General features: G+C 52.5%; 1 protein-coding gene across 6 annotated transcripts in view; it reads right to left on the bottom strand.

The window, feature by feature from the left end:
* The window catches only part of ARAP1 (ArfGAP with RhoGAP domain, ankyrin repeat and PH domain 1), a 68,428-nt gene that overhangs the window by 19,036 nt on the left and 32,713 nt on the right, over positions 1–16,679 (bottom strand). For 5 of the 6 annotated variants that reach the window (XM_055320744.1, XM_055320742.1, XM_055320743.1 and 2 more), the window contains 10 exons: positions 12,335–12,504; positions 11,734–11,801; positions 11,038–11,174; positions 10,741–10,896; positions 10,284–10,353; positions 9,864–9,984; positions 9,264–9,454; positions 8,597–8,703; positions 3,234–3,433; positions 989–1,074 (listed from right to left, as the gene is read on the bottom strand). In XM_055320744.1, coding sequence (XP_055176719.1) covers positions 989–1,074; positions 3,234–3,433; positions 8,597–8,703; positions 9,264–9,454; positions 9,864–9,984; positions 10,284–10,353; positions 10,741–10,896; positions 11,038–11,174; positions 11,734–11,801; positions 12,335–12,504 — 1,306 coding nt within the window. Of the gene's footprint in view, positions 1–988; positions 1,075–3,233; positions 3,434–8,596; positions 8,704–9,263; positions 9,455–9,863; positions 9,985–10,283; positions 10,354–10,740; positions 10,897–11,037; positions 11,175–11,733; positions 11,802–12,334; positions 12,505–15,162; positions 15,213–16,679 lie in introns of those variants that run through there. The other variant, XM_055320748.1, reaches the window with a different exon arrangement.

The raw sequence follows: 16,679 nt of genomic DNA on the forward strand, positions 1-16,679 counted from the left end.
TTTGGGCAGGTGGACGCCCCAACTCTGGTGCCTGGTGGGGGGCCTTGCTATTCCCCTACCCAGTCCCACACCTGGAACTCTGCATTCCTGAGACTATCATAGCTCGAGCAAGGGCGGGGGGATGAGGGTGGTGGGTAGCTAACCTGTCAGCCAATGGGGTGGGTAAGGATTTTGGAAACCTCTCGTCTTTGACATTCCTTTCTGGGCTCAGGGGAGGAGGAGCAGAGGCAGATACTGGGGGCGCAGATGCAGGAAGCTAGTGATCAAGGGACTAGTTGATCAATCCTTTTCATTCTGCTGATCATCTGTTCCACAGCTATTTCCTGGGCCTCCCAACCTGCCCTTCTGTCAGGTCCTGTGTAGGGTGCTGAGTTCACAGAAGAGAATAAAGCACCAACAGACCCTGCCACAGCTGACTCACTCTGTGACTTTGGGCAGGTCATCTTCTCTCCCCCGGCCTCAATGTCCTCATTTTAAACCAGGGGGTTCTAACCCTACCTCTCAGGGGATGAGACCCAAACTGCACTGCAGTCTGCAGCTTGGCTGGGGCTGTCAGGAAGGCTCTGTGTGGTGAGTCTCCCATTGCAGGTTCTCCTGTGTAACTCCCACACACATCAGTACCTGGGAACCCCAAGTAGACAGGCGCATATGCACATGTAAGTGTACCCCCAGACCTGCTAGTGGTTGTGCGTGCAGATGAAGTAAATATTTTAGGCTCTGCAGGGCAGTTTCTGTTGCATATTCCTTTTTTTTTTTTTTTTTTTTAACATCCCTTTAAAACTGTCAAAACATTCTTAGCTCACTGGCCAGTTAGCTGACTTTGCCAAAAATCAACTTTTCCAAAATCCCCACCCACTAGATGATCGCAAAGGTCTCTTCTAGCTCCAGGGGGCCGAGGTCTGTGAGCAGGGGGAGAGCGGTGGGGAGACCCAGGCAGCAGGCGAGTGGAGCGGGCCCCAAACCCAGGTGACAAGCAAGGCCTCCCCACCTCAATGAGCGTTTCTGTCCACACTTTCCTGTCCATCTTCAGGCTCCGCACCTTGGAGACACCAGCGCCCAGGCCACGGTGCTCCCCTGTAGACAGAGGGCCCTCACCTTCACACAAGCACTTACCTTCCCACCCTCCCCGCAGGGGAATCCAAGCAGGGGCAGACAGGGAGAGGCCACTCCCATGCCCACTCCCTGCTCCAGATGCCACAGAACTGTAAAGTTACCTGGGCTCCTGCAGCAGAACCCCCTCCCCCCGCCCCCTGCCAGGCCACTCTGCACAGCCCAGCCACACTGATGTTTTTTATCTCTCTCTTTTTTTTAAAGTAAGCTCTAGGACCAACATGGGCCTTGAACTCATTACCCTCCACCCCCCCCACCCCCACTTTGAGATCAAGAGTCACATACCCACTTACCCATACCCACTGAGCCAGCCAAGCCCCCCAGAGTGATCTCCTTAAAATGCAAATCCCCTTATTTCAGATCCTTGCTCTAGATAACCCCCTCCCATGGCTCCCTAGAATTTTTTTTAAGATTTTATTTATTTATTCATGAGAGATACAGAGAGAAAGAGAGAGACACAGGCACAGGCAGAGGGAGAAGCGGGCTCCATGCAGGGAACCTGACATGGGACTCGATCCCAGGTCTCCAGGATCACACCCTGGGTTGAAAGCGGCACTAAACCGCTTCCCGGCTCCCTAGAATTAGATTTAAATTCCTTACCTCCTTCTGCAAGTTCATCTCAAAATTTCTCTCAACCCCAATCCTGTTCAGCCACTCCCTCTTCTAATCAGCCATACTCATTCCTGCTTCAGGGCCTTTGCACTCACAGTTCTTTCTCCCTGGACTCTCTTCCCCCATCTCCCCAGAGCTGCCTCCCTCCTCACATTCAGGTCTTAGCTGACATGTCATCTCCTTAGAGAGGGCTCCCCAACAAACACATTCTCTGCCTAGCACTTCATTACCTAGTATTTCTATTGGTTCATATATGTATTTTCCATCTCTTCCCACTAGAATGTAAGCTGCCTGAGAGAAGGAACCCTGACTGCTTGCTTTAGGGTCTAGCCTCCATGCCTAGAACAAAGTCTGGCAGACAGAGAGCACTTAGTAAATCTCTGTGGAATAAGAGGGCAGGGCAAGTTGGGGCTGTAGAGAATGCAGCCTTACTCAGCTACAGGTCCCAGGAAGAACCTCTGGGGTAGGGAGCAGGCTGGGGTATTAGGAGCACTGAGTGTTGCCTGGTTCTGGCTTCAGCCTCACCCCCCTCTGCAGTCTCCTAGGGAGCGCCTCATTCACACCTGTCACCCACACCACTCAGCGAGCTGATACCTTTCTAAATCCAGTCATTTCTTTCCTGTATGCAGATCTCACAGCTCCAGGCCTCTTGGACATTTGCCCTAGATGTTCCCCAGGCTTCAGGGTTTCTCACTGAGCTCAGTGCCTTCCCCAGAACTCTCCCCCCACCCCGGATCCCCATCTCCAGCTGCCCAAAGCTGTCATCTGGGCATCATCAGCTCCCCTGAGGGCCAAATCCCTAACACTCAAGGTGTCTGGCATAGCACAGACCCCCCAATAAATGGCAGGTGGTGAGATGAATGCTCTTGGGTACCAGCCTCTGTCTTTCTCACCCTCCTCATCTGATCTGTCACAGGGACTTTTACACCACAGAGCCTGTACATCTCTCGAGTCCTCTCCATTGCTTCCCCAGACCAGGCCTCAGCCTGTTCCTCTCTCTAGTGTATCCACTAACAGCCTCCCCACTGCTCTCCAGTCTCAGCCCTCCAACGAGATTCCACCCACCGGCCAGAGACTGAGGCACAAATCTGAATGTGGCCCTCCCACCCCTGCTCCCATCTCCTTTGGATGAAACATCAGCATCTCCCACGGCATGCAAAGCCCTGCCAGCCCCTTCTGTCTCATTTCTTTCCACCCCTCTGATGTGATGGGGTGCTGGACCCCAATCGGCTGGGGTCAAATTCAGACTTACTTGCCAGGCCACCTGGAACAAGCCGTTTCCCCTCCCTGTGCCTCAGTGTCCTTACCCATGGCATATGCAGTCGAATCCCTACCTCCCAATCTCAGGACTACAAGCTAATCACGGTGGGAAAGCCTGGCGCACAGAGGCAACTTCATCCACAGTGATGTGACTACCATCTGGGCTCCAGCCCCTCTGGCCAGACAGGCCACCTGCCATCCCGACACACCAGCCCTGTTGGGCCTCAGCCTAGCGCCCCAGCCCCACACACCTGCACAGCGCTTGCAGATGACAACACAGAGGTTGATGGAGGCCCAGTCAGGCTGGGAAGCTCCGCAGTCAGCACAGAACCTGTTGGGGTCCACAGCCCAGATGCGCTCGGCCACCTCTGAGGTAGACAGGGCCTCTGCGATGGCTCCCTGCATGGCCTCCAGCCACTGCTCCTTCTCTAGCTCCGATTCAGCTGAGAAGCTATGGACACAGGAGGAGGAAGGCACTGGTGGGAGAGGGCTCAGAGAGATTTGGGGGTGGCATGAAGAGGCACAGCGTGACGTGGGCAGAACAAGGAGTTGAGCACTCATAACCAGAAGAGGGAAGCATCCTGGGTCTGTGAGGAAGGTGGGCACGGACAACATCAAGGGTACCATGAGCCAAAGAGACATGTGGGGGTTGGGGGAGCCCAGCTGGGGAGTAGGAAAGGCTGCTGGGAAGAAATGATGCCTGAACTAAGCCTTGACAGATGAGAAGGGCTTAGCCAGGAGAAGAGGTGTAAAGGTTTTCTAGACAGAGGGAGTAACATGTGCAAAGGGGCACACAGGGCATTCCAGGATCTGGGGGCAAGATGGGCAGACTGGCAGAGAAGAGGCTGGGAGACATACAGGGACAAGTTGTGCCAGGCAGAGGAGGTCAAAGTGCACCCAGAAGACAAGAGAGAAGCAGAGGAGGGTTTTAGTGGGGTGGAGGAGAGGGTAAAGAGATGTCTTCTTCTGATTCTTTCTTTCCCTGCCACCATCACCCCACATATGCGTGCATTCAAGATTCGACTATCCCTATAGCCCACTACCATGGCCCAAAAAGGCATCACTGCTAGAGACATGACAGGCATTAATGCTGCTTGACCAGAGGTGCTGAGGACCGTGCTCATCCACGAAGGTCTGACATGTGGAATCTGCAAGCTGTCAAGGCCTTAGCTAAGCACTAAGCCTGTCTCTGTGTTCCTAGGTTCAATGGTCTCAGCCTACATGTCAGGCTGGTGGAGGCCCTTGGTGCTGAACACCTGATCAACCTAATTAAGATTGATGATGACGAGAAACCAGGTGAATGGTCAGACCTCCGTAAAACCAACAGACAAGAAAAACATTGGAAATTGGTTGGTCACGGTTGTGCGGTATTTAAGGATGACGGCACAAAGAATCTCAGGCCAACAATGTCATTGAAGATTACCTCAAAGGCAAGAAATAAAAACTTGGCTTTCAACAAAAAGGAAAGACAAGGGGGAGGGGCAAGATGGCGGAAGAGCAGGGTCCCCAAATCACCTGTCCCCACCAAATTACCTAGATAACCTTAAAACCATCCTGAAAATTTACGAATTCGGCCTGAGATGTAAAGAGAGACCAGCTGGAACGCTACAGTGAGAAGAGTCCGCGCTTCTATCAGGTAGGAAGACGCGGAAAAAGAAATAAAGACACAAAAGGCCTCCGAGGGGGAGGGGCCCCGCGAGGAGCCGGGCTGAGGCCGGGGCGAGTGTCCCCAGGACAGGAGAGCCCCGTCCCGGAGGAGCAGGAGCTGCACCAACCTTCCCGGGCGGGCGGAAAGGGGCTCGCAGGGAGTTGGAGCAGGACCCAGGAGAGCGGGGATGCCCTCGGGCTCCCGGGGACACTAACAGACACCTGCGCCCGGGAGAGTGCGCCGAGCTCCCTAAGGGCTGCAGCGCGCACGGCGGGACCGACCGGAGCAGCTCGGAGGGGCTCGGGAGCGGCTCCGCGGAGGGGGCTGCGGGGCGGGAGCGCGAAATCCCACAGCGCAGGCCCCGGAGCACAGGGCGCCGGGACACAGCCCAGGATCCGGCCTCCCCCGGGACAGGCAGAGGCCGGGAGGGCCCGAGACAGCGAGGACACTCCTGCCCCGAGCTGAGCAGATCAGCGGCCCCGCCCCGGAGCCTCCAGGCCCTGCGGACGGAGAGCCGAGAGCCCCGAGCCCCGTAGTTCCTGCGGAGGCTGAATCCAGGCTTCCAGAGTTGCCATAGCAACTGCGACTGTTCCTCCTGGGGCCTGACGGGGTAAACAACCCCCGCTGAGCCCTGCAGCAGGCAGGGGCAGAGCAGCTCCCCCAAGTGCTAACACCTGAAAATCAGCGCAACAGGCCCCTCCCCCAGAAGACCAGCTAGACGGACCAGTGATACTCCCCCGTGTTCCAATACAACTTGATTTTGGCCACTCTGCACTGAGCAAAATGACTAGAAGGAAAACCTCACTTCAAAAGAAAGAATCAGAAACAGCCCTCTTTCCCACAGAGTTACAAAATCTGGATTACACTTCAATGTCAGAAAGCCAATTCAGAAGCACCATTATACAGCTACTGGTGGCTCTAGAAAAAAGCATTAAGGCCTCACGAGACTTCATGACTGCAGAATTTAGATCCAATCAGGCAGAAATTAAAAATCAATTGAATGAGATGCAATCCAAACTAGAAGTCCTAACGACGAGGGTTAACGAGGTGGAAGAACGAGTGAGTGACATAGAAGACAAGTTAATGGCAAAGAGGGAAACTGAGGAAAAAAGAGATAAACAATTAAAGAACCATGAAGACAGATTAAGGGAAATAAATGACACTCTAAGGAAGAAAAACCTACGTTTAATTGGGGTTCCCGAGGGCGCCGAAAGGGCCAGAGGGCCAGAATATGTATTTGAACAAATCCTAGCTGAAAACTTTCCCAATCTGGGAAGGGAAACAGGCATTCAGATCCAGGAAATAGAGAGATCCCCCCCTAAAATCAATAAAAACCGGTCAACACCTCGACATCTAATAGTGAAGCTTGCAAATTCCAAAGATAAAGAGAAGATCCTTAAAGCAGCAAGAGACAAGAAGTCCCTGACTTTCATGGGGAGGAATATTAGGGTAACAGCAGACCTCTCCACAGAGACGTGGCAGGCCAGAAAGGGCTGGCAGGATATATTCAGGGTCCTAAATGAGAAGAACATGCAACCAAGAATACTTTATCCAGCAAGGCTCTCATTCAAAATGGAAGGAGAGATAAAGAGCTTCCAAGACAGGCAGGAACTGAAAGAATATGTGACCTCCAAACCAGCTCTGCAAGAAATTTTAAGGGGGACTCTTAAAACTCCCCTTTAAGAAGAAGTTCAAGTAACTCTGAACGTGAATGGGCTTAATGACCCCATCAAAAGGCGCAGGGTTTCAGACTGGATAAAAAAGCAGGACCCATCTATTTGCTGTCTACAAGAGACTCATTTTAGACAGAAGGACACCTACAACCTGAAAATAAAAGGTTGGAGAACCATTTACCATTCAAATGGTTCTCAAAATATACCCTAAAAACTACAGAACACTTCTGAAAGAAATTGAGGAAGACACAAAGAGATGGAAAAATATTCCATGCTCATGGATTGGCAGAATTGGTGTTGTGAGAATGTCAATGTTACCCAGGGCAATTTACACATGTAATGCAGTCCCTATCAAAATACCATGGACTTTCTTCAGAGACTTAGAACAAATTATTTTAAGATTTGTGTGGAATCAGAAAAGACCCCGAACAGCCAGGGGAATTTTAAAAAAGAAAACCATATCTGGGGGCATCACAATGGCAGATTTCAGGCTGTACTACAAAGCTGTATTCATCAAGACAGTGTGGTACTGGCACAAAAACAGACACATAGATCAATGGAACAGAACAGAGAACCCAGAAGTGGACCCTGAACTTTATGGTCAACTAATATACTATAAAGGAGGAAAGACGATCCACTGGAAGAAAGACAGTCTCTTCAATAAATGGTGCTGGGAAAATTGGACATCCACATGCAGAAGAATGAAACTGGACCACTCTCTTGCACCATACACAAAGATAAACTCAAAATAGATGAAAGATCTAAATGTGAGACAAGATTCCATCAAAATCCCAGAGGAGAACTCAGGCAACACCCTTTTTGAACTTGGCCACAGTAACCGGAGAAGGACAAACAGTGTATGTTCTCATTCATTTGGGGAATATGAATAATAGCGAAAGGGAATATAAGGGAAGGGAGAAGAAATGTGTGAGAAATATCAGAAAGGGAGACAGAACATAAAGACTTCTAACTCTGGGAAATGAACTAGGGGTGGTGGAGGGGGAGGAGGGCGGGGGGTGGGGGTGAATGGGTGACGGGCACTGAGGGGTACACTTGACGGGATGAGCACTGGGTGTTATTCTGTATGTTGGTAAATTGAACACCAATAAAAATTAATTTATAAAAAAAAAAGGAAAGACAAGACCCCACTGGCAGTCACAGACAGGCAGCCAAAGCATGAGGAGGTGCCACCACTGGGCCAGAGACCCCTCTGGCCTGGTACAAAATGGGGCAGGGCCAGAGGTGAGAGAGAGCTATGGAGGTAAGGTAAGGTAAGGGTTGTGACAGGCATGCGTGGGGCTGAGCAGGAGAGGCAGGCGTCCCCATGGATGAAGTCAGGGGCCTGGGAGGTGCAGGGAGGCGAGGGGGGAGACATCCACAAAACTGTTGGACATGCAGGTGTGGAGCTCAGGAGGAAGTCCTTGCGGGAGACAGAGATCTAAGCTAAGGGCAAAGAACATGACAGCGGAGCCGTGAGGGGGCTAGTGATGACAGAGCAATTATCAAACACCATGTCAGGTAACAGTTTCACAAAGACTACCATGGTCTTACTCACAGAGGAAGAAACTGAGGCACAGAGAGGTCAAGCGAGTTGCCCGGGTCACACAGTAGTGTGACCCAGGATGTTATAGACTGACTTGTGTCCCCACAGTGTGAATGCATCTGGAGACAGGGCCTCTAGGGAGGCAATTAAGGTTAAATAATGTCATAAGAGTAGGGCTCTAATCTGACAAGACTGGTGTTTCTCTCTCTCTCTCTCTCCCTCTCCTTCTGTCTCTCCAGGCACACAGAGGAAAAGCTGTGTGAGGATGCAGTGAGGAGATGGCCATCTACAAGCCAGGAAGAGGGGCCTCACCAGAAACTAACCCTGATGGCTCCTTGACCTTGGACTTCCAGCTTCTAGAACTGTGAGAAAATAAATTTCGGTTGTTGAAGCCCCCCTCAGGTTGTGCTATCCTGTCATGCATGGCAGCCAGGCTGACTAATACATAGGATTTGAACTGAGGCATGGCACAGTGCCTTGGAGGTGGCAGCTGATGGCCTCAGAGTGACGGAGGGAGGGGGACAGGCAGCCAATGCATGAGGAGGAAGGAGGGAGGGGTGAAAGTGAGATTTCTTAGAAAGGAGAGGTGGAGCAGGTTAGTGAGTGGAGGTAAAGGACCAGTGGGGGTGGGCAGGGCTGGGAAGGGAGAGGAGAAATCCATCCTAGAAGAAGGGGCAGTTTCCCAAATAAGCAAGAAGAGAATCCTGGCAGGGAGAGATGACGCAGGTAAGCGAGGAGAGGGAGGCTTACCTGAAGATGCGGTAGGGGGTGGTGAGGTCGAAGCTGCGCCGGTCTGCTTCCTTCACATTGCCTACGCTCATGTCAATGAAGGTGATGCCAATGCCCAGGTGGTACTCCTAGCAGGTAGGTGGGAAGGGGTGAGGGCAAGGCCTGGGGGCAGGGCTCAAGGCCCAGGAAGGGATAGAGAGGAAGGGGAGGTCATACCTTAGGGACTAGAAAGTGCCTTGGAAGGACGTAAAGAGGACTCAGGAATCTGGAAATGGACCCAGGTTCAGGGGCCATGTTGCAATAGGGACAGGGAGCAGGAGGCAGGGCAGTAATGGGAAGATAATGCTCAGGGACCAGGCAGGGGATACGGTCAGAACTAGGAGCAGGAAGGGTAGCTGGCACAGGGCTAAGAACAGTCAGGGGAAGGAGGAAAGGGAAGGGGCAGGGCTGAGGGACCAGGTGGGCAGGGGGCACGCCTGAGGGAGCAAGGTGGGCAGGGGGCAGGCCTGAGGTACCAGGTAGGCACAGGGTAGGGGGCAAGGCTGAGGGAGAAGGGTGGGCAGGGCTGAGGGAGCAGGATGGGCAGGGGGCAGGCTTGAGGGAGCAGCATGAACAATGGGCAGGGCTAAGGGACCAGTTGGGCAGGGGGCAGGGGAGTGGTTTAGCAAACTGGCTGACCCCTTCGCACCTCCAGATTCTTATACAGCTGCACTTTGTCCCCAACCACGGCCACATACAGTTTATTCTTGAAACCACGAAGTTCCAGGCTGCCAGCCCGGTCAGGCAACTCTGAGCCTCGGACACCCAATGGGTAAGTGCTAGACAGCTGAGCCCGGGCCACTGCCTGCTGCAGGGCCTGCATCCACTCCTTCCGCTCCACTGCAGGCAAAGGGGAAAAACTAAGCCTGAGCTCAGCCTGGCAGGGTTCCCTGCTCTGGGCTCCTCAGGCAATGCCTCTGCCAGCAAGCCCATTTGGACTGGCCCACCCATCTCTGACTATCTCTGAGTTCTCTGACTTGGACAAGTTCAGTTCCAAGCCCAGCTGTGCAAACTAACTGGCCACTTTGCCTCTTTGAGCCTATTTCCCCTGTAAATGGAAATATGTGGTTCTGAGCACTCCATGGGTATATCACGCACAGAGCCAGTCGGAGAGTGCCCTCTTCTCTACCCTATGTCGTAGAGGATTGACTCCTCTCTGGGTTTAATGTGGGAGGAGCAGATGTGCCCTGGTTCTCCTCCCTCATTTATCAGGCCAAACTGCCAGTCTTCTCCTCGCCCCACACCTCACCATCACTCTCTGCCCGGAAGGCAAAGGTCCGGTTGTTCGTGATCACTTCAAACTTCTGGTCCCCGATGGCAGCTATGCGGGAGATGCAGGCCACAGAGATAAAGCGCTTAGAGTAGGCATCCTGGGGAAGAGAAGGAAGCTGTATTGTGGGGGGTGCGCGGCACCTAAAGGCCCAGCCCTTCCTCGGTTCCTTCAAGCTCAGTGGAAACCAAGGCTAACTACAGCTCCATCTTCCACAGGGGGTCAGGGACAGCCCCTGCACGGACCCTGACCACGGCCCACAGCTGGCCAATGTGTCAGGAAGACACAGCTCAAGGAGTCAGACTGGAGCTCAGGTGAGGACTCCTCCGGGAAGGGACTCCACCTGTATCCAGTGTCAAGAGTCAGCAGGGTCCCGTCAGGGACCAACACAGGTCTCACCTTGTTACTGTCAAAGTATCTCAAGTGATCGGCATCCAGTCTCACCCATCGCTTCTGATAGATATAAGATCTGGAAAAGCAGAAGCAGAAGGACAAGCAGAGCACAGGATTGGGGGTTAGAGGAGAGGCTAAGATTACTCCAGCCCCTCTATGGTAGTCACATACTACCATAAAGTTAGGAACAGGTTCAAGGGAGGAAGGAACCCCAAATGGTCACTGAGAAGATGGACTTTACCTACAGCAAGAATGATTAAACTCAGACTCAAAGTAGAACTTCCCAATTTTAAGTTAATAAAACATAGGTCTGGTGGGGATGATCAATTGTTACAGTCTGCCTGGAGAGAGACCTATTCAAATAACCTTAGCCCTTCTGGTTTTCAGATCCAGTATACCAGTATACTAGAGCACTCCCCATCTCCATGCAGAGAACCAGTGGGACCTAACAGGCCTCACTCACCCCTGCGGTGGGTTCTTGTCCAGCCAGCCGGCCTTGATGACCGAGGTGATGGGGGCAGAGCCCCCAGAGAGCCCGTCCATGGGGTGTGGTGGGAGCTCGGGGATCAGGAGGCTGCTGGGCAGGGACGAGTTCAGGCTGCTGGTATGCCATCCACCACTGGCGAAAGAGGAGAGGCAATGAAGTAGCCCAGGATGGGAGCTCCCACAGGGAGGAGCCAAAGAGGTGGAGTGGCCGGGCCATGCTTGGGAAAGGAGGGAGGCTGGGCAGGACAACCACTGGAGAAGAGTGGACACTTACTTGGGGATGCCCTCATAGGCATGGTCATCCTCATCGTCATCTCCTTGGTCGTCGTCTTCCCCAGACAGTTCCTCACCCTCGCTCAGCAGACTGGCCACGCGCACAGCCCGTGGGACCTGGCTCACCAGGAGCTCCTCCTGCGCCCCCACCCCCAGACCCAGCATCATGTTTCCCTTCGAGCCCTAGATCACACCCACACAGGGCCTGCCCCACCTGCTCGGTCCACTCCATCCACGCCCCACACCACCCGGCACTTTCACTGCTGCTTGCACACCCTCCCCCCACCAGCAGACTGCACAGGGACCCAGGGAGACAGCCTCGGAGACAAAGATGAAGGGATAGTGAAAAATACTCAGGGATGGAGAGTTTAGACATGGGAACCCAGAAAGTGAAAGGAAGTTGGAGGGAGACAAGGGAGAAGTGCTCCAAACACTAATGGAAAGAGGAGGCCACACAGCCATCCAGACGTGGCTGAAGACTGAGCTGGGGCCGCAAGTCAGAGCTCCCAGGCCCCTGGCCCAGAGCTCAGGTCCTATGCTCAAATCCTAAGCTCTGCACAGCAAGAAAACAAGGGGGGAAGGAAGCTTCCCTGGGAACTGGAGGCCCTTTCTCTGGTGGTCCTCAGGTTCTGCAAGGCAGGGGGGGCAGCCCACCCTCCACTCTGACAGCCGAGCCCTAATCACCACCTGTCCCCACCTTCTTGGTCATCAGGCTGGCTGGGGCCCCTGGCCCCTCCTCTGGAGCCTCATCGTAGTCAGAGTCATCTGAGAAGAGAGGGGGGGGATACTCAGAAGCAAAGAACCTAGCCTCCCCTCCCGGGAACCCTGGCCTGGCTTCACAAAAGCCACCCTCAGCCTAAAAGAGATCCCACTCCAGCCTGGCTTTCAAAAATAGGCACATGCGACAGGAAATGTTATTTATACCCTCAGGGCCCCAAAGGACAGTAATAGGAGGTGGCCAAATAAGAGGCCAGACGAGGAGGTCTAATAGGTGGCGAGTTTGGGGGTCAGGAGCTGTCTAAAAAGGCTGAAAAAGTAACAGGAATCAAGAAAAATGGACAATCCAAGGAAAAGCAAAATCATCAATAACTCAAAAAGTTTGCCATGTGCACTTAACAGAGGTGGGTGCTGTCGTCTCCATTTTGAGGATGAAGAGAATGATGTTCACCTGTCCAAGGCCACATGGTGTATGTGGCAGAGCCCAAAAGAAAGTTCGATCCTTGCATCCTTGTAGACTCTTGAGGGGCCCTGATTCCAGGCTACACACCGGGAACCCCATGCCTGGCTATGGCACTCACCGAACTCCGGGGGCAGGCGAAGAGGCTTCGGAGGGATCTCTGGGGGGCTGGGAGGTGGAGACAGGGGCTGTAGAGGCACCCGGGGGAAGGTGGCCGGGGGCTCCTCAGGCTCTGGCTGGGGAGGTGATGACAGTGGTGGTGACACTAGCTCCTCTTCCTTGGAGGGAAGGCTGGGAAGAGACCAAAAGTTGGACACCAGGAGGTTAGCTCCAGGCAGTTGAGCCACTGGGCTGGCTCACTATGTGACAGAGCCAAGACTCAAACCCATTGAGCCCCCAGCTCACCTGAGCTGCAGCAAAGCTCATTCATTCCACAAATTCCAACAGAAGCCTCCCTCACCTCATTCCCCTGCCCCTAATCCCCCAAGCTCCTTAAGCTTAAAGGAACTAGGCCCCTTCTTTGGCCCTGAGCTGGCCCTGCATTGCTGTGATAGGGTCACCTGTCCCCAAAGCTCTAGCTTTCAGCCACATGTACCCATAGGGTCTCCAATCTGGAAGAGGGTGCCAGCCAGAATGGGCTGGGGGGTGGTTTGCACCCTAACCTGGGGAGTCAAGGAAGACTGGAGGAGGTGATGCTTGACCTGAGCTTTTAGGGATAAGGAGGCATTTGTTGGCAAGTGGATGGATCAGGATCAAAATGGGCATCCAGACCAAGGGCACACACCAAAGCCTTAAAAACCAAGTCCTAAGGCCCTGAGCTGTGGGTCTCTGGGCCAAGACCACCTTCTTTGTTGCCCCAGACATGGACATTCACCACGCCCTGTGTGCCCTCAGACCCCTCAAACTCACCTGATCCCACCACACTCCTCTATTTTTAAATATACAGTGTTAAATTAGTTTCAGGTGTACAATATGATGATTTGCCAATCCTACGCATTTCTCAGTGCTCATCAGGATAAGTGTACTCCTGATCCCCTCATCTATTTCTCCCAGCCCCCATTTCTCTCCGATAACCACCAGTTTGTTCCCCATATTTAAGTGTCTGTTTTTTTGTCTTTGTTATTTTGTTTCCTAAATTCCATATATGAGTGAAATCATATGGTATTTGTCTTTCTCTGATTTCACTCCACATCATAGCCTCCGGCTCCATCCATGTTGTTGCACATGGCATGAAGATCTCATTCTTTTTTATGGCTGAATAATATCCCATATTATGTGGGAGATATATATGTATATATATATCATATCTTCTTTATCCATTCACCTATCGAGGGACACTTAGTTGCTTCCATATCTTGCCTATTGTAAATAATTCTACAATCAACATAGGGCTGCATATACTCTTTTGAGTTAGTGTTTTCATTTCTTTTGGGTAAATACCCAGCAATGGAATCACTGGATTATATGGTTCTATTTAATTCTAGTTAATTCTATTTATTTCTAGTTCTATTTTTGTTGGTTTTTTTTTTTTTTTTTTTTTTTGAGGAACCTCCATTCTGTCTTCCACAGAGGCTGCACCAACTTGCATTCTCACCAACAGGGCACGTGAGTTCCTTCTTCTATACATCCTTCCTAACGCTTGTTTGCCCACCACACTCTTCTTGCACACCAGGCCCTCATCTCTGCTATCACCACCTCGCTCCCTGCCAAACCTTCCCCCAACTCCAAGGCCAGGTTCAGAGCCCCCTGGGCTCCCACAGCCAAAGTGCTCTGTGTATCTGTCTCTGCACAGATCACACTGCTCCCTACAGGCTGAGTATCTCCTGGCTTTGGCCTCTGATATGTGACAAAACCCTGCCTCAGTCTTAGCCTGTGTGTCCAAGGAAAAGCACTTAGTGTCTCTGGGCCTTGTTTCTTCTTCTGTGGAGCGGGGACTACATCACCGAACTGGCAGGGTATTTGGGAGAATTAACCAAGACAAGGCATGTTGTGACACAGCTGGAACAAGGCACCTAAGCCCGGAAGCCTGGCCCCACCCACTGTCTCTGCCAGCGTCTGGCAGGGGCCAAGGAGGAACACCAGAGTGGGTGGGCAACTCGCCTCACCGGTTATTTTCAGCCTGGTCATTGCCCCAGTGTCCCTGGCAGTGATTGGCAGTGTGTGTCTACCACAAGAGCAAGCAAGGGCTGGGGCATGACCATGATGCAGGCCTTTGTTCCTGCTCTTGCCTCCTCCAGCAATCCCTTCCTCTTGGTCTCTGACCAGAGAACATCTACTTGTCCTTTGACTCCAAACTTAAATTCTGCTTCTCTCAAAGTCTTTCCTTACCCCTCTTTCACACTCCCCCAGACCCTGCCCATCTTTCCCTCTGTTACAAGCTTTATTTATTTATTTAAAAAGATCTTTTTTTATTTCAGACAGACAGAGAGCATGCATGCTCATGCAGACAGCGAGGTCGGGGGAGGGGCAGAGGGAAAGGGAGAAGCAGACTCCCGGCTGACAGGGAGCCCAATGTGGGGCTCAATCCCAGAAACCCAGGATCATGATCTGAGCCAACGGCAGACACTTAACTGGCTGAGCCGCCCAGGTCCCCCCTCCCCCGCACCGTTACAAGTTTTAAACAATCTATTCCAAATGACATTTTTTAAAGCATCTCCCTCCTTTGTTCCAGGCATTCTGCTAGCATCTAAGCCAGGATCTGAACGCTGACTCCACCGTCCATGTGCTTCCTAGGACACATGGCTACTTCCCTATCACCCTGTGCTCTAACCATCTCCTCTCCGCGTGTGGGTAAAGTATGAATGAAACTCTTTCTCTTTCTGTGAATCTGACCTTCAGTTAGCTTTCTCGTGCTGTCCCCTGAGAAACCTGCTAAAGGTGGCATGCCAGCCACGTTCCTTGGCAACACTGCCTTTGACAAAAGCGGCTTGAATGAGTGAGGCACTGTACCTAGACTGGGAGAAACTGAAGGTCGGCTCTCGACCTGGTGGAGAAGCTGGAGCTTCGGGCTTCTCTAAATGTGGTGGCTTGGAACTGGGCACATCCCATGTAGGAACCTGAAACCACACCTGTGGGGTCATTAGGGGACATGCCCTTAGAAACATCTGACCTTTTTTTTTTAAACTTTTTTTTTTTTTGCTTTTTAAGATTTTATTTATTCATGAGAGACAGAGAGAGAGAGAGAGAGAGAGAGAGAGAGAGGGAGGGAGAGGGAGAGGGAGAGGGAGAGGGAGAAGCAGGCTCTATGCAGGAAGCCCAACGTGGAACTCGATCCCGGGTCTCCAGGATCAGACCCTGGGCTGACAGCAGCACTAAACCACTGAGCCACCTGGGCTGCCCCAAAACATCTGACCCTTGAGTCCAGATGTTTCTAAGCCAGGGTGGCCCTCGCATCTATCTGCTGTGAATCTTGGTCCCCTCCCCCTGAGCTGTACCCTGGGGGGGCCACAGACAGCTGTGTGAATTGTGGCTCTGACGGCTACCAGGACCCCACAGCAGAGAAAGACCTGCTGCTACCCTGGCGGCCAGCTGTTCCCTCCTGAAATGACCAGATGCCAGGGGGGCCTATGGTACTCTTGAGAGCCTGAATGTTTAGCTGGACCTAAGAAGATCCCCTGGTGGACACTGCACCAGGCTGTCTCCCCTGCTTGACTGTGAGTCTCTTTGGGCCAGGGGCAGCTTCAGGCCTGAGTCTTTAACCCCACAGCCCAGTGCAGGAAGCGGCTGAGTCAGCAACAAGAGCATGCTGGGTGGGCGGGTGGATGGATGACAAAACAAGTAAATGGTTGAATGGATGGGTAGGTGGGGGACAGATGGGTAAGTGGAGAGGTTGGCCATCATGGTTGAGAGAAAAGTGAATGAAAGGGCGACGAAAGGGGTGCCTAGGTGGCTCAGTAGGTTAAGCGTCTACCTTAGGCTCAGGTCATGATCCCAGGACCTTGCATCAGGTCCCTCCCTACTGAGCAGGGAGCCTGTTTCTCTCTCTCCCTCTGCCCATCCCCCTGCTTGGGCTCATTCTCTATGTCTCTCTGTCAAATAAATTAATAAATTAATAAATTAATTAATCAATTAATTAATTAAAATAAATCTCTCTCTTAAAAAAAAAAGTGAAGGAAGGCCTAGAGACTGAGTAAGTACCCACAGGTCCAAGGGTGTGACCCTGGCTGGTCAGCTGCAACACCCTTGGAGACTTCCTGATGGGCAAATCAGTCTATGACACACGGCCTCCCAGACCCCAAGAAGAAGGGGCCTTGGGGGAGAGGGGGTCTGGCCTGTGATCAGCTAAGAGCAGAATTCCAGGCTGTGGGCCAGGGTCAGTCAGACTGACCCAGAAGAAGTGGGGATGGGCTCTGCCCCTCCAATGCCAAGCAGTGTCAAGTGCTTCCCTGCCCTCCCCCAGGACTGAAAGCCAGTGCAGAGGGGAAGAGGGTGGCAACAAAGCATCCTCGGAGCTGAAGAAGCAACAG

Source organism: Nyctereutes procyonoides, unplaced genomic scaffold, assembly GCF_905146905.1.
Source record: "Nyctereutes procyonoides isolate TBG_1078 unplaced genomic scaffold, NYPRO_anot_genome, whole genome shotgun sequence".
Classification (NCBI taxonomy): domain Eukaryota; kingdom Metazoa; phylum Chordata; class Mammalia; order Carnivora; family Canidae; genus Nyctereutes; species Nyctereutes procyonoides.